This window comes from Kogia breviceps, chromosome 1 (assembly GCF_026419965.1).
Source record: "Kogia breviceps isolate mKogBre1 chromosome 1, mKogBre1 haplotype 1, whole genome shotgun sequence".
Lineage (NCBI taxonomy): Eukaryota > Metazoa > Chordata > Mammalia > Artiodactyla > Physeteridae > Kogia > Kogia breviceps.
Window position 1 is genome coordinate 21,795,962 of NC_081310.1, and position 27,350 is coordinate 21,823,311.

Here is a 27,350-nt window from a genome sequence, read left to right on the forward strand (position 1 = left end):
TACCATCACATTGGAGACTAGGCTTCAACATCTGAATTTTGGGGGGCATGTTCATTCCATAGCACTGCTTATCCTAGCAAGGGCCAGTGTTAGCAAATCTATTTCCTTCCTCCTTTGAGCCTATTATGCTTATACTTCCATTTTGCTTGTCCCCACCTTCTGCTTTGGATTTTATAGTCACTTAGGTGTTCAGCGTATCTCCCCTTGTCTACTGTAAGCTCTTTGGGTCTTACTCATTGCTGGGCCTCCTGCCATATTTAACCCAGCACCTTGGGTGCTTAGAGCTCAGAGAGTTGAGCCGAGTTCGAATTTGCATGATTCTCCTTTGCTCAAGCCCTTCATGACCAGTTGTATACATCTGTAAGGGACCAGCCAGGGCTGGGGCTACAGTTTGTGGATATGCGACAAACAGATACTAAACTGGCGCCAGACCCACTGAACCTGAGGCTTGTTAAATTAGTGTTGAACTGGCACTATTTTTTAGTCAACTGAGATGGCACTTATGGTTTTTCATACTCAAAACTTAACTTGATGTTGGCGATAGCTTTGTTTGTGTGGGGAAAAGAGTAGTTTATTTATAAACTCAACAAAAAATTGTCCTGTGTGCCACCCATTGTTCTAGGCATTGTGACTAAAGTTGTGGACAAGACAGGCTGCCCTCATGGAACAGTCTAGTGTGGAAAACAGACAACAAACAAGTAAACAAGTACACAATTGTTGTATTTTCAGGAAATGATGATAAGTGCCATGAAGAAACTAAAGCAAACAAGGAGAGAACCATGTCGGATGGAGAGGGAAGGCTCATGTGAGGAGGTGACCTTGAGTAGATTCCTAAATGATGAGGCGGAGACAGATGTGAGAATGTCTGGGGAGGGCCTCTCCAGTCAGAGGCAACAGCACACGCTAAGGCCCTGAGGTGGGAACAGACAGGCAGGATATCAGGAACAACAAAGGGACAGATGCCACTGGAGTAGAGTGAGCAAGGGAGCCATGGTGGGGTGTGGGGTCACAAGGGCACAGAGGCCAGATCACGTAGGCCCTTAGAGGTCATTGTAAGGAGTTTGGGTTTTATTCTAGAAGCAATGGGAGGGTTGAGCAAAGAACTGACATGATCTAATTTACATTTCAAAAAGATCTTTTTGGCTACTAGGTGAAAATAGATTGGGAGCAGGCGTGGGGTGGAAGAGGGGAGACAGGTCAGGAAGAGACTGCTCTTGTTCCTGTGAGAGCTGGTAGAGGCTGGGACTGGCCCAAGGTGTTTCTGTGTTTCTGCAGCAGGTTCTCTTTCCCCATGGCTGCCCGCTAGGCTGTGTGCCTGCCTCTGGTCTTCCACTGCCTCTGATTCAGGCTGTTTCTTTCGACTCGTTTGCTTCCCATTGTCTAAGTGCAGCCTGCAGCACATTCTGTTGTTCAGCTGTTGGTCTCGCCCACCAGCCTGGGGATGCCTGAAGCATAGTCTCAGTGCTCATCTAATGCGTCCTGGTGCCTCCAGTGCCTGCCACAGTGTTTGACGCCTCATGGTAGGCTTTCACTGCACGTTCGTTGAATGAATAAATGGTGAGTTTGCTGAGCACTTACCGTGTAATGTACTGATAGAACAATTGTATGGAGAGAGACCCACAAAGACACATACAGACAAACACAGACATCCACATGCACAATAGTGACTCAGGAAAGATGAGGAAATCATTCTTCAGGAGCATGGGGAAGTATATTACTTAGGAGTCACTATTGACACACAAAAGGATCCGATTCCACAGAACACATGTTTCTAGGCATAGGAATTAGTGGAGAAAGAGGATTTTAAAAATTTGCAAACACCTAGAAATAGATTGGAGAGGGAAAAGGAAGATACATTGGTTAAATTTCAAGGAACTTTAATTGCTGCTTTTTACAAATTATATGGAATATTTGAGCTGGAAAGAACTGTAGGGGTTGTGGAGTTCAAACACCCCTTCTTACAAATCATAGTTATTATTTATGGAGTGTTACTATGTGCCAGACGCTATTTTAAGAGCTTCACGCATATTAACTCATTTAATATTCATAACAGTCCTATGAAGTCGATATGATTATTATTTCCATTTTATAGATGAGGAAACTGAGCCCATTGAGATTAAATAGTTCACCCAAAGTTCTACAGCTTAATAGGCAGGTCTAGAGCCCAAGTCTCTTGTTTCTTAATCTAATACTATTTTCACTAAGAAACTGTCACTCGAGCCCTTACTGGAAGCAAAAGTTATAATATTATTTTTTTTTTCACAATATTATTCTGCTAAGTCAAACTCTGGTAAACCTTGGCACAATCCAGCTAATATTAATCTTAGACAGACTTTGGACAAACCCATTTGTATGTACTTGCATTCAGACCACCACCTTACCTGGGCAGTCTGGAGGGTTATATTGGAATATGGTTGACTTAAAATATTATGTTAATTTCAGGTGTACAGGTAGTGATTTAACATTTAAATACATTATGAAAATGATCACCATGATCAGCCTAGTAACCACTTGTCCCTGTACAAAATTATTACTATATTATTGATGTATTCTTTATGGTATATATTATATCCCTGTGACTTATTTATTTTACACTGGTAGTTTGTACCTCTTAATACCCTTCACCTATTTCACCCAACCCCGTCCCCCTTCCCCTGTGGCAACCACCCAGTTTTTCTCTGCTTCAATGACTCTGTTGTCATTTTGTTTTATTTGTTTGTTTTGTTTTTTTAGATTCCACATATGAGATCATACAATGTTTGTCTTCCTCTGTCTGACTTATTTCATTTAGCATAATAACCCTCTAGATCCATCCATGTTGTTGCACATGGCAAGATTTCATTTTTTATGGCAGAGTAATATTCCATTGTAGATATATAACACATCTTCTTTATCCGTTCATCTATCCATGGACACTTAGGTTGCTTCCACATCTTGGTTATTGTAAAAAATGCTGCAGTGAACATAGGGGTGCGTATATCTTTTCAAATTAGTGTTTTTGTTTTGTTCTGTTAAACACTCAGACGTGAAATTGCTAGATAGTATGGTAGTTTTATTTTTAATTTTTTGAGGAACCTCCATACTATTTTCCATGGTGGCTGCACCAATTTACAATCCCACCAAGAGTGCACAAGGGTTTCCTTTCTCCGCATCCTCACCAACCCTTGTTATTTGTTTTCTTTTTGATGAGAGCCATTCTGACAAGTGTGAGGTGATATCTCATTGTGGTTTTGATTTGCATTTCCCTGATGATTAGTGATGTTGAGAATCTTTTCATGTGCTGTTGATCATCTGTATGTCTTCTTTGGAAACTGTCTATTCAGATCCTCTGCCCATTTTAATTAGATTGCTTTTTCTTGATATTGAGTTGTCCGAGTTCTTTATATATTTTGGATATTAATAACCCCTTATCAGATATATCATTTGCAAATATCTTCTTCCCATTCAGTAGGCTGCCTTTTTTTGTTGTTGATGATTTCCTTCACTGTGCAAAAGTTTTTAGTTTGATGTAGTCCTATTTGTTTATTTTTGCCTTTGTTGCCCATGACTGAGGAGACAGATCCAAAAAATATTGCTAAGACTGATTTCAAGGAGCATACTGTCTTTGCTTTCTTCTAGGAGTTTGATGGTTTCAGGTCTTACATTTATGTCTTTAATCCATTTTGAATTTATTTTTTACATGGTGTGAGAATGTAGTCCACAACCACATGATTCTTTTGCATGTAGTTGTCCAGTTTTCCCAACACCATTTATAGAAGAGGCTGTCTTTTCCCCATTGTGTATTCTTGGTTCCTTTGTCATGAATTAATTGACTATATGAGTATGGGTTTACGTCTGGGATTTTTATTCTGTTCCATTGATCTATGTGTTTGTTTTTGTGCCAATACCATACTGTTTTGATTACTGTAGCTTTGTAGTATAGTTTGAAATCAAGGAGCATTATACCACCAGCTTTGTTCTTCTCTCACAAGACTGTGCTGGCTGATTGGAGTCTTTTGTGGTTCCATACAAATTTAGGATTATTTGTTCTAGTTCTGTGAAAAATGCCATTGGTATTTTGATAGGGATTGCATTGAATCTGTAGATTGCCTTTGGTAGTATGGACATTTTTATAATATTAATTCTTCCAATCCATGACCATGGTATATTTTTCCAGTTGTTTGTGTCATATTCAATATCTTTCATCAGTGTCCTAATTTTCAGAGTACAGGTCTTTTACCTCCTTGGTTAGATTTATCCCTAGGTATTTTATTCTTTTTGGTGCAATTGTAAATGGAATTGTTTTCTTATTTCTCTTTCTGGTAGTTCATTATTAGTGTACAGAAACACAACAGATTTCTGTCTGTTAATTTTGTATCCTGTAAATTTACTGAGTTTATTTATTAGTTCTACTAATTTTTTGTGCAGCATCTTTATTTAGGGTTTTCTCCATATAATGTCATGTCTTCTGCAAACAGAGATAGTGTTATTTCCTTTCCAATTTGGAGTTCTTTTATTTCTTTTTCTCATCTGATTGCTGTGGCTAGGACTTTTAATGTTATGTTGAATAAAAGTGGTGAGAGTGGGCATACCTGTCTTTTTCCTCATCTTAGAGGAAATGTTTTCAACCTTTCACCATTGAGTATGATGTTGGCTGTAGGTTTGTCATATTGACCTTTATTATGTAGCAGTATGTTCCCTTTATACCTACTTTATTGAGGGTGTTGATCATAAATAGATGTTAAATTTTGTCAAAAGGTTTTTGTGCATTTATTGAGATGATTGTATGATTTTTAGTCTTTAATTTGTTAATGTCACATGGATTGATTTGTAGAGACTGAACCATCCTTGCATCCCTGGGATAAATCCCACTTGATCATGGTGTGTGATCCTTTTAGTATATTGTTGAATTTGGTTTGCTAATATTTTATTTTGTTGAGGATTTTTGCATCTGTGTTCATCAGTGATACTGGCCTGTTACTTTCTTTTCTGTAGTGTCTTTGTCTGGCTTTGGTATCAAGGTGACTCTAGTCTAATAGAATGAGTTCAGAAGCATTGCTTCCTCTGCAACTTTTTGGAATACTTTGAGAAGGATAGGTGTTAACTCTTCTCTAAATGTTTGGTAGAATTTATCTGTGAATCCATCTTGTCCTGGACTTTTGTTTATTGGGAGTTTTTGATTACTGATTCAATTTCATTACTGTTAATTGGTCTATTCATGTTTCTTATTTCTTCCTGATTCAGTCTTGGAAGACTGTATGTTTCTAGGAATTTATTCTAGGCTGTCCAATTTGTTGATGTATAGTTGTTTGTAGTAGTCTATTACAATCTTTTGTTTCTGTGGTGTTGGTTGTAACTTCTGTTTCATTTCTGATTTTATTGATTGGGGCCCTCTCTCTTTTTTATTGATGAGTCTGGCTAAAGGTTTATCAATTTTGTTTATCTTTTCAAAGAACCAGCTCTTAGTTTCATTCATCTTTTCTACTGTTTTATTTAGTCTCTATTTCATTTATTTCCACTCTGATCTTATTATTTCCTTCTTCTACTCACTTTGAGTTTGTTTGTTCTTCTTTTTCTGGTTCCATTAAATGTAAGGTTAGGTTGTTTATTTGATATTTTTCTTGTTTCCTGAGATAGGCCTATATTGATGTAAACTTCCCTCTTACAACTGCTTTTGCTACATTCCATAGATTTTGGAACATTTTATTTCCATTTTTATTGTCTCAAGATATTTTTTATTTTCTCTTTTATTTCTTCAGTGATCCATTGGTTGTTTAGTATCATGCTTAAACCCCACAAATTTGTGGTTTTTCTAATTTTTTTCTCATACTTGATTTCTATCCTCATACCTTTTTTTTTTTGGAAAAGATGCTTAATATGATTTCAATCTTCTTAAATTTATTGAGACATTTTTGTGTACTATCACGTGATCTCTCTTGGAGGATGTTACATGTGCACTTGAAAATAATGTGTATTCTGCAGTTTTCGGATGGAATGTTTGTATATATTTATTTAGTCCATCTAACCTAATGTATCATTTCAGGCCTATGTAACCTTATTGATTTTCTTTCTGCATGATCTGTCCATTGAGGTAAGTGAGGTGTTAACATCCCCTGCTATTATTGTATAACTGTTAATTTCTACTTTTATGTTTGTTAATATTCGATTTATGTATTTAGATGCTCCTATGCTGGGTGCATAAATATTTACAAGTGTAATATCTTGTTGGATTGATCCCTTTATCATTATGTAAAATGCCTTTTTTTTATTGTTACAGTCTTTGTTTTAAAGTCTATTTTGTCTGATATAAGTATTGCTATTCCAGCTCTGTTTTTGTTTTCATTTGCATGGAATATCTTGCCCATCACCTCACTTTCACTGTGTATGTGTGTGTGTATCTTTAGATCTGAAGTGAGTCTCTTGTAGGTGTCAGATATATGGTCTTGATTTTTTAATCCATTCAGCTGCCCTTTGTCTTTTGATTAGAACATTTAGTCCATTTACATATAAAGTAATTATTGATAGGTATGTACTTATTGCCATTTTGTTAGTTGCTTTCTTTTCTTTTTCGGCAATTCTTCTCTGTTCCTTTTTTTCCTCTCTTTCTTCCCTTATAATTTTATGACTCTTCTCAGTGTTAAGTTTAGATTCCTTTCTCTTTATTTTTTGTGTGTCTATTTTAGGTTTTTGGTTTTTCATTACTGTGAGGTTCATATATATAACAATTCAATGGTCGTTTAAGTTGGAGTGAATTCTAACTACCCTGTATTTTACTCCTACATCCCATGTTTAATATTTTTGACATCATATTTTACATCCCATTGTTTTGTGTATCCCTTAACTACTTATTGTAGATATAGATGATTTTACTACTTTTGTCTTTTAACCTTCCCACTAGCTTTATAAGTGGTGATTCACTACCTTTATTTAAAAAAATTTTTTTAACATCTTTATTGGAGTATATTTGCTTGACAATGGTGTGTTAGTTTCTGCTTTATAACAAAGTGAATCAGTTATACATATACATATGTTCCCATATCTCTTCCCTCTTGCGTCTCCCTCCCTTCCACCCTCCCTATCCCACCCCTCTAGGTGGTCACAAAGCACCGAGCTGATCTCCCTGTGCTATGCGGCTGCTTCCCACTAGCTATCTACTTTACGTTTGGTAGTGTATATATGTCCATGCCACTCTCTCACTTTGTCCCAGCTTACCTTTCCCCCTCCCCATATCCTCAAGTCCATTCTCTAGTAGGTCTGTGTCTTTATTCCCATCTTACCCCTAAGTTCTTCATGACCTTTTTTTTTTGATTCCATATATATATGTCACTGCCTTTATTTTGTGTTTGCTTTTACCAGTGAGATTATTTTTTCATAATTTTCTTATTTCTGGTTATGCCCCCTTTTTTTTTCCACTTAGAGAAGTCCCTTTAACATTTCTTGTAAGGCTGGTTTGGTGTGATGAATGCTTTTAGCTTTGCTTATCTATAAAACTCCTTATCTCTCTTTTAAATCCAAATGAACGCCTTGCCTGGTAGAGTATTCTTAGTTGTAGGTTTTTCCCTTACATCACTTTGAACATATTGTGCCACTCCCTTCTGGCTTGCCAAGTTTCTGCTGAAAAGTCAGCTGATAGTCTTATGGGAGTTTCCTTGCATGTAGCTAGTAGCGTTTCTCTTTTTGCCTTTAAGATTCTATCTTTATCTTTAATTTCTGCCATTTTAATTACAATGTTTCTTGGTGTAGACCTTTTGGGGTTCATCTTGTTTGGGACTCTCTGTGCTTCCTTTACCTGGGTGTCGGTTTCCTTTCCCAGGTTCGGAAGTTTTCTGCTATTATTTCTTTAAATAGGTTTTCTGTCCCTCCCTCTCTCTTCTTCTTCTTCTTCTGGGACCCCTATAATGTGAATGTTAGTATGCTTGATGTTGTCCCAGAGGTTTCCTAAGCTATCCTCATTTTTTAAAATTCTGTTTTCTTTTTTTCTGTTCAGCTTGTCAGGATGTCTTCCTGATCAATGATCTGTTCCTTTGTGTTTTCTAATCTACTTTTGGTTCCTTCTAATGTATTTTTCATTTCATTTATTGTATTCTTCAGATCTGATTGGTTATTTTTCTCTTTGTTGAAATTCTCACTGTCTTCATCCATTCTTCTCCCAAGTTCAGTGAGCATCTTTATAATCATTACCTTGAACTCTTTACTGGATAGATTGCTTATCTCCACTTTATTTAATTCTTTTTCTGAGGTTTTGTCTTATTCCTTCATTTGGAACATACTCTTTTGTCTCCTCATTTTGCCTAATTCTCTGTGTGTATTTCTATGTAGTCCTATGTCTCCCAATCTTGGAGATGTTGCCTTATGTAGGAGATGTCCTATGGGGCCTATCACATGCTCCCCTCTGGCCACCAGATCTAGGTGCTCCAGGGGTGTTGCCCTATGTAAGCTGCATGCGCCCTTCTGTTGTGGCAGGCTGACTGCCGTGGGCATGCTGATAGGTAGGAGTGGCCCCCGAGCTGGCTGGCTGTGTGGCCAGGGTGTGCATGACTGCTCAGGCCCACTAGTAGGTAAGACAAGCCCCCAGAGCTAATAAGCTAGAGAGAGGATTCCAGAATGGTGCTTGCCAGTGCTGGCACCAATGTGGTAGAACAAGATCCCCAAAATAGCTGCTGCCAGTGTCTGCATCCTCAGGGAGAATCCCAGTTACCTCCTGCCTTTCTAGGAGACTCTCTAAGATCAGCAAGTGGGTCTGACCCAGGTATCTTTCAAATTACTGCCTCTGTTCTGGAACTTGGAGCGTGTGCGGTTTTGCACCTGCCCTTTAAGAGTGGAGTTTCTGTTTCCTATAGCCCTCTGGCTTTCCTGAACGCATGCCTGGCTTACTTTCAAAGCCAGATGTTCTAGGGACTTGTCTTCCCAGTGCGGGACTCCTGGGCTGGGAAGCCTGATATGGGGCTTGGACCTCTCGCTCCTCGGGGACAAGCTTTTTGGTTGTGATATGCTTCTTGTTTGTGGGTTTCCAACCTGAGGGTGTGGGTCCTGGGTCCTGACTATATCATATATGTCTCTGCTCCTCCTACCCATCTTGTTATGGCTCCTTCTTTATATCTTTGGTGTTGGAAAATCTTTTCTGCTAGCCATCAGGTTGTTCTCACAGAGAGTTGCTCTTTAAGGAGTTGCCATGTTGGCCCATAGGAGGAGGTGAGCGCAGGGTCTTTGTACTCTTGATACTACTCCCTCAAGTTAATATTAATTGACGGTGATGATGACCGTTTGCTCTCCTTCCCCAGATGCCAATACTTGTTCCCTCATTCAATGTACCCTTCCTTGCTTGTTTTGAGTAAATTTTCTCCAACTTGCTGAAAGTAACAGGTAATTAACAGCACTTAATAGCTGTTAAGTAGGATAATCGTCTGTTTTTATCCCGGTATGGTAGGGTGATGCTCAAGACCCAGGCTGCTGCTCAGTTTGCTCTAATAAGGGAGGCTCTGTGGGGCAATGAGAGAAACTCCCTTCGCTGAAAGCAGCAGGTGCCTGTTACACAAACATGTGGCAACAGAAACCTTACATGCAAAACACCACTCTAGGAGGGCAGGGAGTTAGGAAGGTGTGGCCCTGGGGTTTGGGGACCCTTGGTTCCCTACAAGAGTTGAGCTCCTTCCTTTCAAGTTGGGCTGGGAGGGTGGCGTGGATGGGATGGGCTGGAGAGGGGAGGGCAGGGCTAGCAGCTGTGCCTGAATTCACTGGTGAACTCTATGAATGTGAGTCCAATGCCAAGAGTAATTATCATCCACTGTGCATAGAGCTTTCCACTTGGGCAGGAGATGACTCGTTTCTGGCCTTGGCCTCCTTCCTGTAACTGTGGTCTTCCCTGGTCAGGGAAAATTGTCATGACTGTTCTCTGGAAATCTTACAGGCTGGTAGAAGGGATTTTTGATCTGAATGTCATCTCTGTGGAATATTTGGAAGCGGTGTTTTTCTAGGACACGAGGAAGAAAGTGACTGTCTCAAGCACCTCCCTGAAGGATGGTGCCAAGTGTCCTTGGGGAGGCCCCCAGCTTGGGTATTCTGCTTTCCCCCATACAGTTTATCCTCTAAAGCTCAACTCAGAGGTCATTCTTCTCCAAGGAACCCTCCTTCATTTCCTCATTCAGAGTGCATGGTTTCTCCTCTCTTCTCTCCCTGCCTCGTGTTGCTTGAATCCACCTCTGTACGTGGGCTCCCATTTTGTTGTGCTGTAGAAGCCATGGTGTCCGTGCTCATTTACATGGCAGTCTCCCCCAGCTAGGCTGCTTTGCATTCAGTGCCTAGTAAGGGCTTATAATAAATATTTGCTGACTGAGTGCATAAGTGGGGCTCTTCGGCACTGGAAAGCTTGTTAATCACTTGTCCTTCTACCCTCCTCATCCTAGAACTTTCCCTTCTGTGAGTCTTTCTCCTCTCAAACAATCTGAACTTTTGCCTAATCACTTCCTGTATTCTGAACGTGACAATTCCTACTTCCCTCATCCCTGGCTTAGAGAAAGGAAGAAAGGAGTAGGTACCTACAAGTGTTAACTTAAGATGTCTTTGAATTGCCCGCTAGTTGCAAGAGAATTTTGTCCCTTTAAAAATATGGCATTGGGCTTCCCTGGTGGTGCAGTGGTTGAGAGTCCGCCCGCCGATGCAGGGGACGTGGGTTCGTGCCCCGGTCCGGGAGGATCCCACGTGCCGCGGAGCGGCTGGGCCCGTGAGCCATGGCCGCTGAGCCTGCGCGTCCGGAGCCTGTGCTCCGCAACGGGAGAGGCCACAACAGCGAGAGGCCCGCGTAGTGCAAAAAAAAAAAAAAAAAAATGGCATTGCTTGAGAGAGTGCTTTTATCCTCACCTCCTCCCTGAGTGGGCTCTTAGTTCAGTAATGTTACAGGTATGTGAGGAGACTGGCAGAGAGGCTTTTGAAATTCAAGTGTGTCTTGAAGCTGTGTGCATACGGTGATAAAGGCAGACTGGGAGGTATGGGCAGGGCAGGGCAGGGATGGAACCCCAAAGATTTGGTCCTAAAGTGAACCAGTCACCTTCCAGGTTTAGAAAGTCCACTGAGACACAAGGAAGGCCGGAGGCAGGTAAGAGGAGCTTGTGACAGTGAAGGGTAGAGGTGACCTGCTGAGGACAGGCAGAAGATGGCGGAGACTAGGGGCTGCGAGGTTCTGGAGGTGCAAGGATGCTGGAGAGATGACCCCCATCCCTGGAAGATGCCAAGGCCAACCCTTCAAGATCAGAGACCATGGCATGGGTTCTCAGGGAGCTTCATGGGCATTATTCCACATGGTGGTGGCTTGGAGAGCCAGGGGCCAGACACTACCGCCCCTACCTGCCTGTGCTACCTGCCCAGACTCAAGTCCGGGAGCAGTAGTTAGCGAGCACTGCTCTGTGAGTTCAGGACTGTCACAGCCCTGCTGGGGCATGGGGACCCTGGGTCTTCAGAATGGAAGCCTCTGCCCTATGTGTTTGGTCTATGAATCTCAGCTCAAATATTTAACAAAATCACCTGGGATGCTTCTGAAAAATGCATATTCCTGGCTACAGAGTTGATCTTAGCAGGTGGGTATAGCACCCAGAAATCTGCATTTTAAACCAAGTGTCCCAGGCAGTTGTGCTGCAGGTGGCTGGAGGATCCTCTTTGGGGATTCAGTGCTGAGCAGTCATTTCTCAAACTTTAATATGCATATAAATCACCTGGGGATTTTGTTAAAACCCACCAGGTTCTGATTCAGCGGTCTGGGATGGAGCCTAAATTCTGTATTTCCGACAAGCTCCTGGGTGATGCTGGCGACGCCGGTCCTGGGACCACACCTGGAGGCACAAGGATCTCAGCGCTTCACCTGGGAACTGGCTAGAAAGGCAGATCCTTAGGCCCCACCCAGACCTACTGAATCTGAAACTGGGTGTAGGGCCCAGCCGTGTGTGTTTTAGCAAGACTCCCAGGTGATTCAGAAGTACCGTCCCGTCTGGGAATCACTGCTGGATGACGGTGACGCTTAAAGACACGGGCTGGAGGAGGGGGGCCAGTAGGAGCGCCAGGGTGGTTCGAGCAGCGAGCAAAACCCGTTCTCTTACTTCTCGTCCCGGTTTACGTCTCCTCCAGAAGCGAAACTGAGACCCTTGTGAACTTGACTGGAGGGAGCCCCTTCCTCATGACGGGCACGCACGCTTTTCCTTCCGTGTCCCCGGCACACAGCACAGCTGGTGGTGGGGGCCCACGGGAAATGGCAGGCGGTCCAGGGGTGCTGGAGCCCATGGGAGTCGGTCAGAGTGGAAGCTGGTCCCCAAGGAGCAGTTAGGACAGGAGAGGATCAGGCAGTTCCTGGGAGCCTGGGCAGGGAGCCAGGGAGCCAGAGCGGCCCACGCTGGCTGGGCCGGTGTCTGCAGCACGTCAGGGCACAGCCAAGTCCCAACGGGGACCTCTGGGCCGAGCTGTGCACTGGGCCCTCCTCACTCGAGGTGGCCAGGAGCAGAGGGCAGCCGGGGGTATGGGCTTGCCCCGCAACTTCTCTCCCTGGGCCTTTTCCTCTCTCTGCTGCCTTCTCCACATGCAGAGTGAGCCCCTGTGGGTATCAAGAAAGCTGCAGACGCTTCCTCCGCGTGGATTAAACGTCCTCAGGGAGGATGGGTGGAGAGAGGGGGAAGAAGCCAGAGGGCCCCATGGGGTTGGACAGTGGGAGGCCTGCAGAGGAAGCCCGCTGGGGCTGGAAGCAGCACTCCGTGGCTCCCTGCCCCACCTCTGTAGCCCTCACCGAACTCCTGGCCTCTGCAGGCTGGAAGGAAAATGCTCCTGTTTCCACGTCGTGGGTCACTCAGGCAGGATATCTCCTTCCCTTGCTATCGCCCCCTCTTGCCCCTGTGTTTCTGGGTAACAGGCCCGTGGGGAACACGATCGGTGATCGATATCCGCTGAGGCCTGGCTCAGTCTCCTGGGATCAGCCACGAGGCTCTGATCCCGACCGAGACAAGGTGGAAGCAGTACTTGGCCCAGGCATTTAGGAGAAGTGCTGGCAGCAAAGGGCACAGAACCAGGCCCACAGTTCCCGGTGTGCATACAGTCAGCCTACATCAGACTAATTTATGGTGACTTTTGTTTTTTTTTCTCTTACAGTGGTGTGTTAGTTTCGGTGCACAGCAAAGTGATTCATACATATATTTTTTTCCAGGTGTTTTTCCATTATAGATTATTACAAGATATTGAATGTAGTTCCCTGTGCTATACAGTAGGTCCTTGTTTATTTTATATATAGTAGTGTGTATCTGTTCATCTCAAAGTCCTAATTTATCCTTCCCTCCCCTCCCCCAATTTTATGGCGACTTTTTAAATTACAATTCTAGACTAGGTGATTCTCTGTTGAGTATGTACCAGAGTCATCCACTCTCCCCCTTAAAATATTGGATACACACTGTGCAAAATTCAGGAGGTCAGTTTGACGTACCAGCATCATCAAATAGGCAACACTCTAGTCGGCCCAGCCGGTGTTCCCGCTTAGTCTTTGCCGTCTGAGGTCGGGGTGCCAGCTCTTAGCCGGAGGGATTGGAGGCTGCAGGGAGCCTTGCCCCTGGGAGGGCTGGCCTGCCCTCCCAACCCCCAGGCTGGGGCAGGCTCTTGCCTGACTGCTGTGAGGCAGCGCCCTCTCTAGGAGAGCTTTACCCAGAGCAGTTAAAGAGAAAGTGGCCTTCTAGCAAGGGACTCAGACAGAATAAAGGTTTCCTGATAGTGCTTGGATGCTTTTCTCACAGTCTTCCATTGAGCAAAATCCCAGGTTCCTAAGCTGCCATCCTTTCCTTCCTTCCCGCTGTGTCCTCCCGATGTGAGTCACGTGCACAGTTGTTCATCTGGGGGACAAATAGAGAACGGCTCTCCACGCTGGACATTTCTGAGAAGATTGCCTCCGCCCTGCTCATCCTAGAAGGGCTCCTCTGTTTTAGGGCCAGTGTGGTGTGGGCTGGGAAATCAAATGAAAGAGACATTATCTTTTTCTTCTTTTTCATATTCACTGGCTCCTGGGCAGATAAACCTTAGGACAGATACAACAATACAGGACAATACAACAAAGGGAACTGGGTTATTGTTTGAAAACAGGTGGCGGTTGGGGTTTCTATGGTTTGAGAGGCAGGCTGTTAAACAACCCTTGGTTTTTCTCTCCACTTGGCAAAGCTGGAAGCCTGGTTTAATCAGAGGCGGGGTCAGAGGAGGCCGGATGGAGAATCGGGAAACCAGATTTGGTTCTGGGCCATTCCTCTGACTTTCAGGGTAAGAGTGACAAGTCCTGAGAATGGCGAATGGCTCACGTGTGATTGTTAACAGTAACAATGATCACATTCATCGCGATAACGGCATCTTCCTTTCTTTGATGCTTCTTCCCCTTTGAGAGCGCCGTCAGAGGCCACCCTGTGTCCCTTCTAGCACCCTTGCTGGTAGGTTGTAAGTGTTGGCATCTACAGATGAGGTAAATAAGGCTCAGCACGCTTAGCTGCTTTTCTCAACATCACACAGTTGATCGTTACGTAACTGGTGAGAATTTACGTAACACCTTGAGGTAGTGGCTAATATTTTTAGCCCACTGTGATCACAGAAAAGCTTGTTGTCTGAGTCAACAGGGTTCACTGAGAGATGGGTGGAGTCTCTAGGTCTCACACCTGCCACTCCCTTCAAGGTACACTCAGCCCTGGAACCTACCCCTAGGCTTCCGTGGCTTGACTTTTAGGGTGTTTGGTTCCAGCCCCTCAGAAATCCTGCCGCCCTTGGGATGCGTGGTGGGAGCCAGGGGTGCTGGCCACCACTTCTCCGCCTCCACCGCCCCTCCTCCCCAGTCTTAGGGAATCCCCGCTCGCCCCCAGGGAGCTTCATTCCTTTGCTTCCACTCCAAGCATCCCCTCTCTCTTTCCTCCCCCTCTGGGGGTTAGAAGAGCTTCTCCTCTTGCCCCCTGATACCCCTCTCCTCCACAGCAATGAAATAAGACATTGATACATTATTATAGTACTCTCCCATCATAGGTAAAGGTTACCAGTCAGCTGCAAATCACTTAGGGGCTAAAGGCGGAGAATGAACGGATACGTGAATGAATGAGATGATGCATACGTAGAAATAAAATATTTTTAATACAAATAAAAGAAAATGTCCTGGAAAACAAGGTTGTGGATGAAAGCTTAGAGCGGAGCTGAATGTGGCACTTCCAGAGGAGAAGAGGTAGCTGCCCTGTTGGACAGAAGGAGCAGTGTCCGGGGACAGAAACCTTCTAGAAGGTTCCTGCACCGCCTTGGGAGGATGTGCAGGGGCCCAGACCAGTAAGGGGCAGTAGAAATGAAAAAGGAAAAACAAATCCAGGTGGCTGTGAAGAAGAAACGACAAGATCTGGAAACAGATGGGTGAGGAAATGGATGAGACAGAGAAATCAGAGATGGCTATTATTAGCAGAAATCGGAAATTTAGGAGATAAAGGTTACAGGTGTCGGAAGGAGAGTGAGTTTTCAGCACACCGTGGTTGTGGACTATTGGGATGGAATTGACTGCCAGGAAATGAAAATTGAGGACGAGAATCTGGGCAGGAAGTCAGGACAGGCAAGCCTTCCCAGATGCCACATCCATCGTCTCAGAAGTGATGGAAGAAGCCGGGGAGTGGGTGAAATCTTTGAGGTCTTCACTGACAAGTGTCTGAGCTTTGCTGGCGTGCGCTGAGAGCTTCCCCTGACGTTGGACTTCTGCGTACATCAGGGCAGGCGGTAGAGGGAGGAGGCTGTGTTGTCATCATACTCTCATGACAGGCCCCCGCCCCTCAGTTTATGATGGTGACACACAAAGGCTCCAGCACCAGGGGATGAGGAGGCTGGGTCCCAGCAGGAGGGGAATAAAATGAACATTTACCCAGAACTCGACCCACATCAGGCCTGGCGTGGAATCCATTAAATGATGAGTAAGTGGCCGTTTTAGGTGGGCTTGTGCAGAACCCGCCCAGGTGGTGACCGTCACCTCTCTGCTTTTGTTCTCACGGTTCCCCTTCCCGGAATGCTGACCTCTGGCTTCCTCGCATGATGAGGTTTTACTCATCCTTTCAAGTTCCCTTGATTCCGCCTTGATCGCAAAACCTTCTGTGAGCCCCCCTGGTTGGAGTGAATTGCAGTCTTTTCAGCAACCCCACAATACCTGTATTGAGACCACTTAGTTAGTATTTATAACTCTGTAAAGCAGGGCATAATGAGACACGGGAATTCAATAGACTGTGGCCTGCGTGAAACAGTTCCTCTGTTGTGTGAAAGAAGGAGGTTGGCACCATTCCAACAGCTTGTCTTATGAAGGAAACAGTGTTCTGCGGTGTGAGGGGACGGCTCAGGATGGAGGGCGGGCGCTCAGTGCTCCCCTTGGTGTTTCTGTGGTTGGCCGGGGAGATTCAGGGGCGGTCTTCGTGTAACTGAGCTAAGCAGGGTTGGAAGGGGACAGCTCGTCCAACTGCCCACACGAATGAATAAGCATTATGCCCGCCTGGTGGTCATTCAGCCCCTGCCTCGGCGTGCCCGGTGCTTGTGAAAGGAAGGGGGCGGGCTGGCTGATCAGGGGAAGGATAAAGAGGGTTGATCACCACTTTGCTTTTTCGCGCTGATTGTCACTCATTTTGTACCAGACAAGATGGGTTAAATCATGCTGTGGTTAAGAAACAACTCCCAAATCTCAGTAGCTTAGAACGCGGTCCAGTGGTCAGGACTGCGCTTCCATTGCAGGGGGCAGGGGTTCGATCCCAGGTAGGGGAACTAAGATCCCGCGTGCCCCGCGGGGCAGCCAGAAAGAACCCCAAAACACCCCACAAGTTTCTTTCTTGTTCGTGTTTGGTGTCCATCACCGGCTGCCCCAGCGTGCCTCTCCTCACTTATGGCTTCAGGATGCTGGAGGACCCTGCACCCTAACTGCGTTTTGCTGTGTCAGAGGGCAGAGAGAGAGAGAGAGAGAGAGAGAGAGAGAGAGAGAGAGAGAGAGAGAGAGAGCGCCTGGAGTGCTTTGCGTTGGCTGGTAAATGCTGCAGCCATTTCTGGTCACAGCCCTTTGGCCCCGCCTTCCCGACGGTGGGTACAGGAAGTGTGTGGAGGGCAGCAGTAATGCCCGATGGTCAAGGCTGGTGCTCGTGGCCTGGCCGAGGTTCACTGGGTCCAGGAGGAACAGGATCCGTAAGTCTCCCCTGCCGTCGTGACAGGGACTGTCTGGGGAAGTGGGAGAGAAACAGTGTGTGGGCGTAAAGGGCACCCTTGCCCTCCCACCTGCAAGGGTGCTGCTCAGTGATAGGAAGAGGCAGCCGGGGAGAAGCCACCCCAAAGAGCAGCATGGATTCTGCAGCTTTTATCCCACCCCCAGCAGGTGGGGCACCTCTGGACCCAGCTGGCCTCCCTTAATCAGTTTTCCTCAGTGTGGTGACAGTGACAGATCCTCCCTGCTCAGCAGGTTGCAGCTTCCGCTATAAATCAAGCCCCGAAGAGAGAAGAAACAGTGGTGCTGAATAGAGGGACCTGAGATCCACACTGTAATCGTTCAGAGATCTGTGAGACGGGGATGATCCAAGCCTGGGGTGGCTGTCTCTTAACATGTTAATTACCTCGGCCTAAGTGGCTGAAATCAATGATTAAAAAAGGTAGAGACATGCATAGTAGAGGTCACAGCCACTACCCCCTGGGGCTGGCAGACTGAGAACGGGAGGAGGTAAGGTGGCGTCTTGGCTGGCCGCGGATGGGGTTGGAAAGGATGGCTGCAAGGTCCTGTGAGGAGAAATGATGGGACGTAGCCCCTCCCACCAGGTCGTGGCGGCTCACAGGGGCTAGCTGTGCCGGTTCACCCACTGAGGCCACTGCCTCTGGACCGCTGGCTCCTGTACGTTGATTCCGGGGTAATTGCCCGAGAATTCTGAGAGGCGGGTCAATGCAATTCATTCTTCACTGGACCTGAGAATGAAGAAGATGCCACTTCATTGCAAAATGCATTTCTTACACCTGTGCCTCTGCATGTATTTATTTCAAGTGTGTCGCCCCCACTGCATTTCCCATCTGGGGCGGTTAGCTCATCTGACTAAAGTGCGAGATGAATGAGACCAAAGTCGTGTTCTTTCCCCAAATAGGAGAGTTCAAGGCAGTTTGTTTCCCACCCAGAGAAATCTTGGTTTGTGACCACAGGCTGCATCCCTAATGCCAGCCAACCATGCTCCAAACACATGCACTTGGTCAGTTCCATTCATTTTATCAAATACTTGTGCAGTCTCTGCTAAGGACAAAAAAGCACTTTGCAACTAGAGATGAGAAAAGAATAGAGTTTGGCCAAGATGGCTCATTGACTAGTGGGGTAGATCCGCGTGTGTCCAGAGGTAGGAAAGAAGGTAATGACTCCATCGTGGACAGGTTACGGAAAATCTCCCCGAGTGAGGGTCGGGAAGCGTGCTGGGGGGCTGCAGGGTGGGGTGAGGTGGGGTAGTATGGGCCGAGCTCCCATTAGAAAGCGCTGTTTCAGATGGGCCTTGAAGGACGGTTAGATTTGCTAGACAGCGCGGAGCATTCATCGTGGTCTAAACCAGTACTGGTCCGCGGCCTGTTAGGAACTGGGCCGCACAGCAGGAGAGGAGCCGTGGGCGAGTGAGCGGAAGCTTCATCTGCCGCTTCCCTCCCTCCTCATCGCTTACATTAGTGCCTGAACCATCCCCCCCATGGAAAACTGTCTTCCATGAAACTGGTCCCTGGTGCCAAAAAGGTTGGGGAGCGCTGGTCTAAATGACACACAGAGGCTATTCCCCCATCTATATAAGAATATGTATAGGGCTTCCCTGGTGGCGCAGTGGTTGAGAGTCCGCCTGCCGATGCAGGGGACGCGGGTTCGTGCCCCGGTCCGGGAAGATCCCACGTGCCGCGGAGCGGCTGGGCCCGTGAGCCATGGCCGCTGAGCTTGTGCGTCCGGAGCCTGTGCTCCGCAACGGGAGAGGCCACGGCAGTGAGAGGCCCGCGTACCACAAAAAAAAAAAAAAAAAAAAAAAAAAGAATATGTATATACACATAATATATATATTAACGAATAATTCATTAAATATTAACTATTACTTAATGAATTAACTAATTCCTTAACTATTCATTCATTAAATATTCCTCTATGATTGGGAAAGATGGTACATTAATATCTCTATTTTGGGGTTTCCTTGTTACTGGCCCCGGGGACCAGATTTCTCCTTTACAGTCACGTTGATTTTTGTTACAACTTTGATTTCGGTTAAGATGTGAACACCCTTGGTGGGTGGGTTCCCAGTCAGGTTAAGCTCTTTTCACACCGGTGCGGGTAGATTGGGCTCACGGAGCTTACTCTTCCTGCTGGCTGCCTTCCACTATCTGACCCTTCTTGATCTGGGCTGGTTTCTTTCCCCTTCCTCCAGAGGCTAAACTTTCGCTCTTTTATCATACTACATGTTCTTACTCTTGGGTTCCTCTTGATCCATGCAGCATCAAGAAAAATGCTGTTTCTCACGTGTTTCCCAACCCTCCTGTGTTTGAACTGTGTATACGCGTTTGCTTTAGGTTTGTGAGTTTCTATGGGAGGATACACAGGGCCTAGGAGAACACGAGCAGGGCAGTTATAGAATCACTAGAAACCCTAACCGTATTTCTTCCAGTGGGTCCTGCCTTGGGCCAGACGTCACAGGGGCTGGATGGCCTCTTCCACTCTTCCCAGGGGTCATCCACGGGTGACCCCCTGAAGCAAGTGCCCTATTCTGATAAGTAGGGTGCCGAGGGCCTGTGTCCTTTTTGGGTTGGGTATAAAGTGTGGCTCCGGTACCTTAAAGAGGAGCACTTACCAGAAATGGGTCACAGTCCAGGGGCAGTGACTCTGTGATGCTGCGGGGAGGACCTCTGTGTCACCGGCATGTCAGAGGGCGTGTCCAGGCACGCGGACGTCAGCCGCTATAGATGCAGGAGTGACTTTCCCTCCCTCTAACACAGGCCTCTGTCTCTGCTCCCTCTTTAGCTGGTGCTGCCAGAGTACTCCATCCACAGCCTCTTCTGCATCATGTTCCTGTGTGCTCAGGAGTGGCTCACCCTGGGGCTGAATGTCCCTCTACTTTTCTATCACTTCTGGAGGTAAGTCTGCTTGGGACTGCCCTGTCCTTCCCCTTTGCTGCTTGGCCAGCCTGCGCTCCAGAGACGATGTCCCCCCCCCCAGATGGACCAGCCACTTAGTGCCTTCCTCTCATCCCTTCCCTTGGTGACCCTTTCCTCAAAGCCTTCTTTGCAAGCTGCTCTCCGACAATAATTCAGTAAGGGAAGGCCCTTCCTGTAGGTTCCACTAACCACAGCCCCACCTCTCACAGATCAGCGTGAAAGGCAGCTAGAGCATTATTCACAATAGCCACAGAGTAGAAGCAACCCAAATGTTCATCAGAAGATGAATGGATAAGCACAAGGTGGTATATCCTTTCGATGGAGTCTTATTGGGCAGTAAAAAGCAATAAAGCATCGATACACACTACAACACGGGTAAAGCCTGAAAAAATTACAAGTGAAAGAAGCCAGTCACAGAAGGCCACTTATATGCGATGTCCAGAATAGGAAAATCTATAGAGACAGAAGGTAGATTGGTGATTGCTAGGGGCTGGAAGGGAGAGGGAGTGAGGTGCAACTACACCGTTTTCTTTGAAAATGTTCTGAAATTAGATACTGGTGGTGGTTGTACAACTCTATGAATATACGACAAACTGCTGAATTGTATACTTTTAAAAGGTGAAATTTTTTTGACAGATCAATTATATCTTAATAAAAATAGCCCACCTACTGGGCTTCCCTGGTGGCGCAGTGGTTGAGAGTCCGCCTGCCGATGCAGGGGACGCGGGTTCGTGCCCCGGTCCGGGAAGATCCCACATGCCGCGGAGCGGCTGGGCCCGTGAGCCATGGCCACTGAGCCTACGCGTCCGGAGCCTGTGCTCCGCAACGGGAGAGGCCACAGCAGTGAGAGGGCCGCGTACTGTGGAAAAAAAAAAAAAAAAAAAAAATAGCCCACCTACCATATGGGCTGGATTTTCTGGAGCTGTTCTGATTTTAAATCTCTTCCCTGCTAAGACCGTGCATCAGATCACGTGATTTGGGCTTTTTTGTAAAAGAGAGTCACCACGTGGGTATATAGGAGGCAGGGAGGGGGAATAGGAAAGTAGTCAAGAATGCACATGTGCAGATAAGTTAACCACACTTTCCCCTCATCCCCCAAACATTGTCATTATAGCATGCAATATAGCCTGTATTTAGTCACATCCAGAACATTCACCCCTTCATTTAGCAAACATATGGAACACATACTACATGCCAGACATTATGGGCGATTCCAAGATGAATGTAAAATATAATCGTTACCCCCAAGGAATATGTCCCCTAGTGCTAGAGGGAAATAGATTCTTACCCGATATATAAGGAACATAGGTAGGAGTGTAGAGAAATGGAAGTGTGACACTAGGGAATCTGGAAAAGCACAGTCGAGGTTAAAGGACTAGCCTGCTCAGATGTAAGAAAGCACCGGGTGTGTCTGGGGGGACAGTGATTACTCAGTGTGCTTGGGTGTGGGGTTCTCAGGTAGAAGGGAGCGGAGATGGGGTTGACAGCTGGGGATCAGCTATGGAGGGTCTGGAATGATTTGATAGGAAGTTGGAGTTAATTTATTCTGTAGGAAAGGGATACCTCTCAGAAGTTTTGAGGAGGAAAGTGGCAGTGCCTGATCCGATTTTTAGGAAGGTGACCCTGACAGCCGGGGGAAGGCTGGGTTGGAGGGTGAAGTTTTGAGGGCGAAATCCAGTTAGGAAGTTCTGATGAAATCCCAGGTGGAGAGACTAGAGCCTTGAAGTTGGAAGTTGGAATGGAGAGAGGAGGAGAGGGTTTGGAGAGGTAAACTGGACATGCCTTGGCCAGTAATCGGATGCAGGAGGTGAGGGAGAGGGAGCCTCTAGGCTGGGTGGCTGGGAGGTGACCAAGAACAGGATGCAGGTTGAGGGAGGAAGTAAGATGATTCAGTTACATAACAAAGTCCTTCTATGTAAAAGTAACCTACTGAAATCGGAATTTAGAGAGAAGTCACATAGAAACGTAATGGTGCTGAAATGTATCGCCTGTGCACTCAGAGCCTTTCCACGCCTACCTCCTCTGGTATCCACAACAAACGGGTGCTTCGGGGTTGCCTCTCCCTGTTTTACACACAGGTTACAAAGACTCATAAAGGTTACTTCATGGCCCAGAATCACTCAGCTGGGATATGACAGGGCCACCTCTATAAGGATCGCAGGCCGTGTCCTTGTCACCTAGGGGTTGGCTCTTCTCCCTCTAAAACGAATTTATCCCAAGGTGCTTCACATAGTGTGTTGTCAATCCAAGGTATCAAAAATGTGGTTAATTTACAAAACTTTTATTGGTACACTGCTTCTTAGAGCTATCACTCCTCCAAAAGGGAGGGTGGGAGAGCCAGCTGTGTCCTTACACTTGGAACGTTTCCGTGTAAAAGAAGGGAGTGACTGCAGTCTCCTTGCCAGTAGGGAGCTTGTCTTACTTTTTTGAATCCCTGACAGGGTCTAGCCTAGTTCTGGCAATTTGTTAAGTGCTCAGAAAATGAAAGAAAAAGGAGTGAGGAGGGCAAGTGTCCTTTAAAAAATAGGAGTCCTGGGAGGATCCCACGTGCCGCGGAGCAGCTGGGCCCGTGAGCCGTGGCTGCTGGACCTGCGCGTCCGGAGCCTGTGCTCCGCGACGGGAGAGGCCACAACGGTGAGAGGCCCGCGTACCGCAAAAAAAAAAAAAAAAAAAAATAGGAATCCTGATTTCCCTGGTGGTCCAGTGGTTAAGACTCAGAGCTTCTACTGCAGGGGGCACGGGTTCAATCCCTGGTCTGAATGCTGCGCGGTGCAGCCACAAAAAAAAAAAAAAAAAAAAGAAGAAGAAGAAGAAGAAAAGAAAAAATAAAAATCAGAGTCCTTGAAACCCCTCTCTTTCATTTCCGCTTCCCCCTCCTTTCCAAAGGTCCCACCAAGCAATATTTCTAGTGCAGATAAAGCCCCCTCTGCCCTAGCTCCCAGTTTGCTTAAATACAAGTAGAACTGCAGAACTTTTGTTCAGTACCTGTTCTTTGAGATTTTTTGGACCCATCGCCTCACACAATTGTCACAACAGCCCTTTGGAGTAGGCAGTTTCAGTCCCATACTGCAGATGAGAAAGTTGAGGCTCAGAGAGGTTAACAGTTGACCTGAGGAATCTCAGTCTGGTGACGGGTGGGCCTCAGGGCCCTGGCTTTGTCCACTGAGCCACCCAGCCACCCCGCCACCCCTTCCTCCACTTAATGAGGCCTCCTGGGAACAAGGCCACAGCAAAAGCAAATAGGTTGTGAAATCTGCTCCCGGGCAGAGGAGAGGTGAGTGGCCTGGAGGGCTGTGATCTGGCAGATGTCATTGAATCTGGCCTGCGATTTCCTCTCTGCATAGCGTGGATGACAGATAACGTCAGTGCAATCCTTTGAAGCAGATGAAGAGGGGACTGAAATACCAGCTCTGTGAGTTGCTACGTTACAGGGATGCTCTTCAAAGCCGATGTGATTAAGCCCGTCAGACCACTTGTCTGGTCCTTGCTCTCACTCGAGGACCCACGGCCTGTCCCAGAGCCTCACAGGAGCCATTAATTCACACCTCCTGACTCCATTACCAGACGGACAAAAAGAACAGCCCGCTGCGCGATTTCAGCTGCACTTTGTTCTCTGGCTTTGAATGAAGACCTGGCTGAGGCCCTGGGGGCAGCGATCCGGTGAGGACCAGAGGGACAGTCTCGGGGACAGGACTTGCCTCCTGCCTGACCACCTCCCAAGGTCTCACACAGCGCAGTGGGAGAGTTTCTCTCCTTCCGGGAGCAAGGCCAGTTCACGTTGAGCTGAGGTTTTTGAAGAAGGCGAAGTCTGCATTCACCTCTCTCCTCCTCTTTGGTTTACCCAGTTTCCCTCGGGGGCTGCCCTCTCCCCGTGATGGCCAATATTCTTCTTGCTGTTCTGGCTCTTTCCATCAAGAAGAAAATTACCTGTAAACTACTCCACACTCAAGTGGGAATATGATGTCCCTCCCAGAGTATTCAGGGTTTGAAGAGGGGGTCTGGGAGGAGGATAACCCAAAAGTCATTCATGTTGAATCCAAATAATTAATGTTCATGGTAGAGTTGTGGTAAAGCGACACTAGGCAGCGGATATGCAACTGACGTCAACCCGCGCCTGTGCCCCTACTGGCAACCCAGATCCATACACACTGTGGACCTCCCTCCGCTACCCCCTCACCCCACCAACCCACATCCCTGGAGAAAAGGAGGCTCTTCCTGGTATCTCCCAGGTACCACCAGGGGACACGTTTTCCTCCTGTCAGAGCAGCTGTGTGTGAGGTGGATCTGACACTGGTGGATCTGAGTATTGGGGTGTTACTACCTGCTAGAAGACAGTGGCTGAGCCGCTTTTTAGCAGTGCCTGGGCTGGAATTTGGGCAGTGATTCTGGCAGAAGGCAGGCAGCTGCTTAGCAGAGATTCCTCAGATTGGAAGTCTGGCGTCGGGGGACTCAGCCCAGACGACTTCAGATGTCCTGTCCAAGCCTCAGAGCTGATGATGCGGTGCGCTCTTTCTCTGCAGGTACTTCCACTGTCCGGCAGATAGCTCCGAATTAGCCTACGACCCGCCGGTGGTCATGAACGCAGACACCTTGAGTTACTGTCAGAAGGAGGCCTGGTGTAAGCTGGCCTTCTATCTCCTCTCCTTCTTCTACTACCTTTACTGGTGAGTTTCTGCCCCTCCTGGTGGGTTTGACTCCTGCAGCAAATGGAGAAAATTTCAGGCTTTTGCAGGTGGGAGTCCCAGCCTGTCAAGGATGCTGTCGGCCATCTAACTGGTTTAGGAGCAAGAGCTTCTGTGTAAAGAAGTGGAAGGGACAGAAGGTCCTGCTGGAGGCCTTGCTGGCTGACAGGAGCATCCTTTGGGCTACACAGTGAACACACATTCTGCCAACCCCTCTGAGGAGATTATTGGTGAAGTGCACTTGGTGACGCCTTCTCCGTGCATGGGGCGCCCTACCCCCAGCAACTCCACAGCTCAGACACTCAGGTCACCTGTGGCCCCGGATACATAGCCTCATTGCCCCCTAGTCTGTGTGAAAGCATTCTTGGGGACCACAACAGAGACCCCCGTGGCAGTCAGTGCTTCACAAATGGGCATGTTGGGCCATTCAGTGCTTATACTTACAATTCTCCTAATATTATGTAACACCATTCTAATTAAATAAAACATGCTGGCTTTGTAATTCTGTTTCAGGAATCTCCCCTCTTTTCACCTCTTTATTCAGAACATCCTAACTAAGCAGATAGCTATAAACAGACTGTCTCGTGGTTTGATACCCCAGACAGCGTCTTTTCTGAAAATGTCTCCTCCTCCTTCCTGTTCCTCTTTGGACTCATCTCTGGGGTGTCTCACCTGTCACCTTGCTCTCCTGTCGCTACCTGCACCAGACCATGCTATCTCCAGGTACCCCAGCACTGTCTCCAAAGTGGCCAGGTGGCCAGTAGCCGGGTGAGCTAGAGGAGGCCGGGGATGTTAGACTCCAAGGCTGCCTCAGGGTTCAGGTTAGGCTGGGGGGCAGCATGGGAAGCAGCTGCCTTTATCCAGCGTTTAAAAACGAGCCATTCTTCGAGCAAAGAGCTCGATATGTATTGCTCAGCGTATGAGCTAAAGGCTGCCGTTATCGGCATGTTAACAATGAGGAAACCTCATCTGAGACGGTAATTTTCCCATGGTCACAGCTCATAGCGACACAGTGAGAAGTCCCTCTCGGGTCCTTTCCCAAAGATTGAGCTCTTAACTGCTGGCTGTCTTAGGAAACCTCTAGAAAAGTCTTTATCGAAGTCTGGTCTTTGGACCTCCTGCGTCAGAATCAGGGGGTGAGGAGGGTGTGCTTCTTAACAGTGCAGATTCCTGGGCTTAGATCTGCTGATTCAGAATTTTGGGGCTAAGCATCACTCTGGAGGTGCTGCTTGGATCCGCCTCGTCTCCCCTCTGCATCGCCAGGGTCCAGAAGACTCAGACGCCCCGAGTCTTCTCCTGTAACCTTCAGGGCTCTAAGTTCCTCTGGAGCAATTCAGACCTGGAGGGGATTCGGCATATTCTACCACGTTCTTGTTGGAGTCAAGGGTTGGTTCAGGCTCAGGGTGACCCCTTCCCTCCTCTTCCTGGGTGGAGTGTCCTGGGACAACGCCTGCTTCAATTTGCAAGGAGCCCGGGGGTCTCCGAAGCCTCTCTGGAGCTTTCCGAGGTGCCTGGCAGATTGGCCCAAGTCTCCCTGATCTAAGTCTGAACTCTCCAGCAACTACAGCTTGCTCAGGCTGCTTCCTGTCATGGGCGACCCTCATGGGCTTAGCGATTTGGCACCTTGGGCTAACAAGGAGGTTCACTTTCTTCCCTGCAGTGTGCCCAGCCTCCTTGCAGGGCTGCACACAGCTCCTCCGCTGAGTCCTAGGCTGAGGGGCCTGTCCCCAGAGACCGCATTGCCCCTCCTCAAAACCAGCAGAATAAGGGCAGTGCTTTCCCTGGCTCCTGCCCCATTAGCCTGGGATCCTCTTTACTCTGGGTGGAGACTGAGGCAGATCAAGCTTCCTCATTTCACTTTTGTTGCAGCATCTGCTGGAGCCTAAGGCGCGGGAGGGAACAGGGCATAGGAGTCATAGGAATTTACAGATAGAGAGCTACCCTGCTTCCTGTCTGCTGGGCTCTGGCAGCCGTATTGGGGCTCCTGCCCCTTCGATGGCTGTGATCATCCTGTAACTGATTATGTTCCAAGCATTCTGTTCAGTTTGGCACTGACTTTATGTTACATGTGTTAATTACTTTGTTTCCAAAACAAAATGGGTATCCGTTGCTCCTCCCGCCTCCCTGGGACCCTGGGTGGCAACCGGGGTTCTGCCTTCTTTGTTCAACCTGACCTCTTGGAGCTCTTCAGGGCTCCTCTGAGGCCCTGTTTCTCCCACCTCAGGGGCTCCCAGCCCCTTAGATCCAGGCTTGGGGAGAGCCAGCACTCTCATAGGGATGGAAGGGGACCCACGCGCATGGAGAGCTGCCTCTGAGCTGAGCGCAATGATAGAGACTCAAGTGCCAGCAGCTGGGAACCCTGTAAAGGTGGGGTTTGTGTTTTACAGTGTGAGGTTCCTGAGGGGCTCCTAAGGACCTCATGGAGATTAAGAAATGTGTCCGAGGTCCTAGCGGATAGTTAGCAAAGTATCTGGCCCGGGATTCTGGGCTCTCTTCCCACTGTGCTGTGCGAAGCATCCCAGCATCCAGAGCCCCCCCGCTTCTCAGGTTGCCTTGTGGACC

The 27,350-nt window shown here is 47.2% G+C and overlaps 1 protein-coding gene across 3 annotated transcripts in view; it reads left to right on the plus strand.

Moving 5' to 3' along the window:
- CNIH3 (cornichon family AMPA receptor auxiliary protein 3) overlaps positions 1-27,350 on the plus strand; it is a 288,908-nt gene that overhangs the window by 254,741 nt on the left and 6,817 nt on the right. For all 3 annotated transcript variants that reach the window (XM_067028443.1, XM_067028436.1, XM_059069520.2), the window contains 2 exons: positions 19,973-20,085; positions 24,627-24,770. In XM_067028443.1, coding sequence (XP_066884544.1) covers positions 19,973-20,085; positions 24,627-24,770 — 257 coding nt within the window. The remainder of the gene's footprint in view (positions 1-19,972; positions 20,086-24,626; positions 24,771-27,350) is intronic.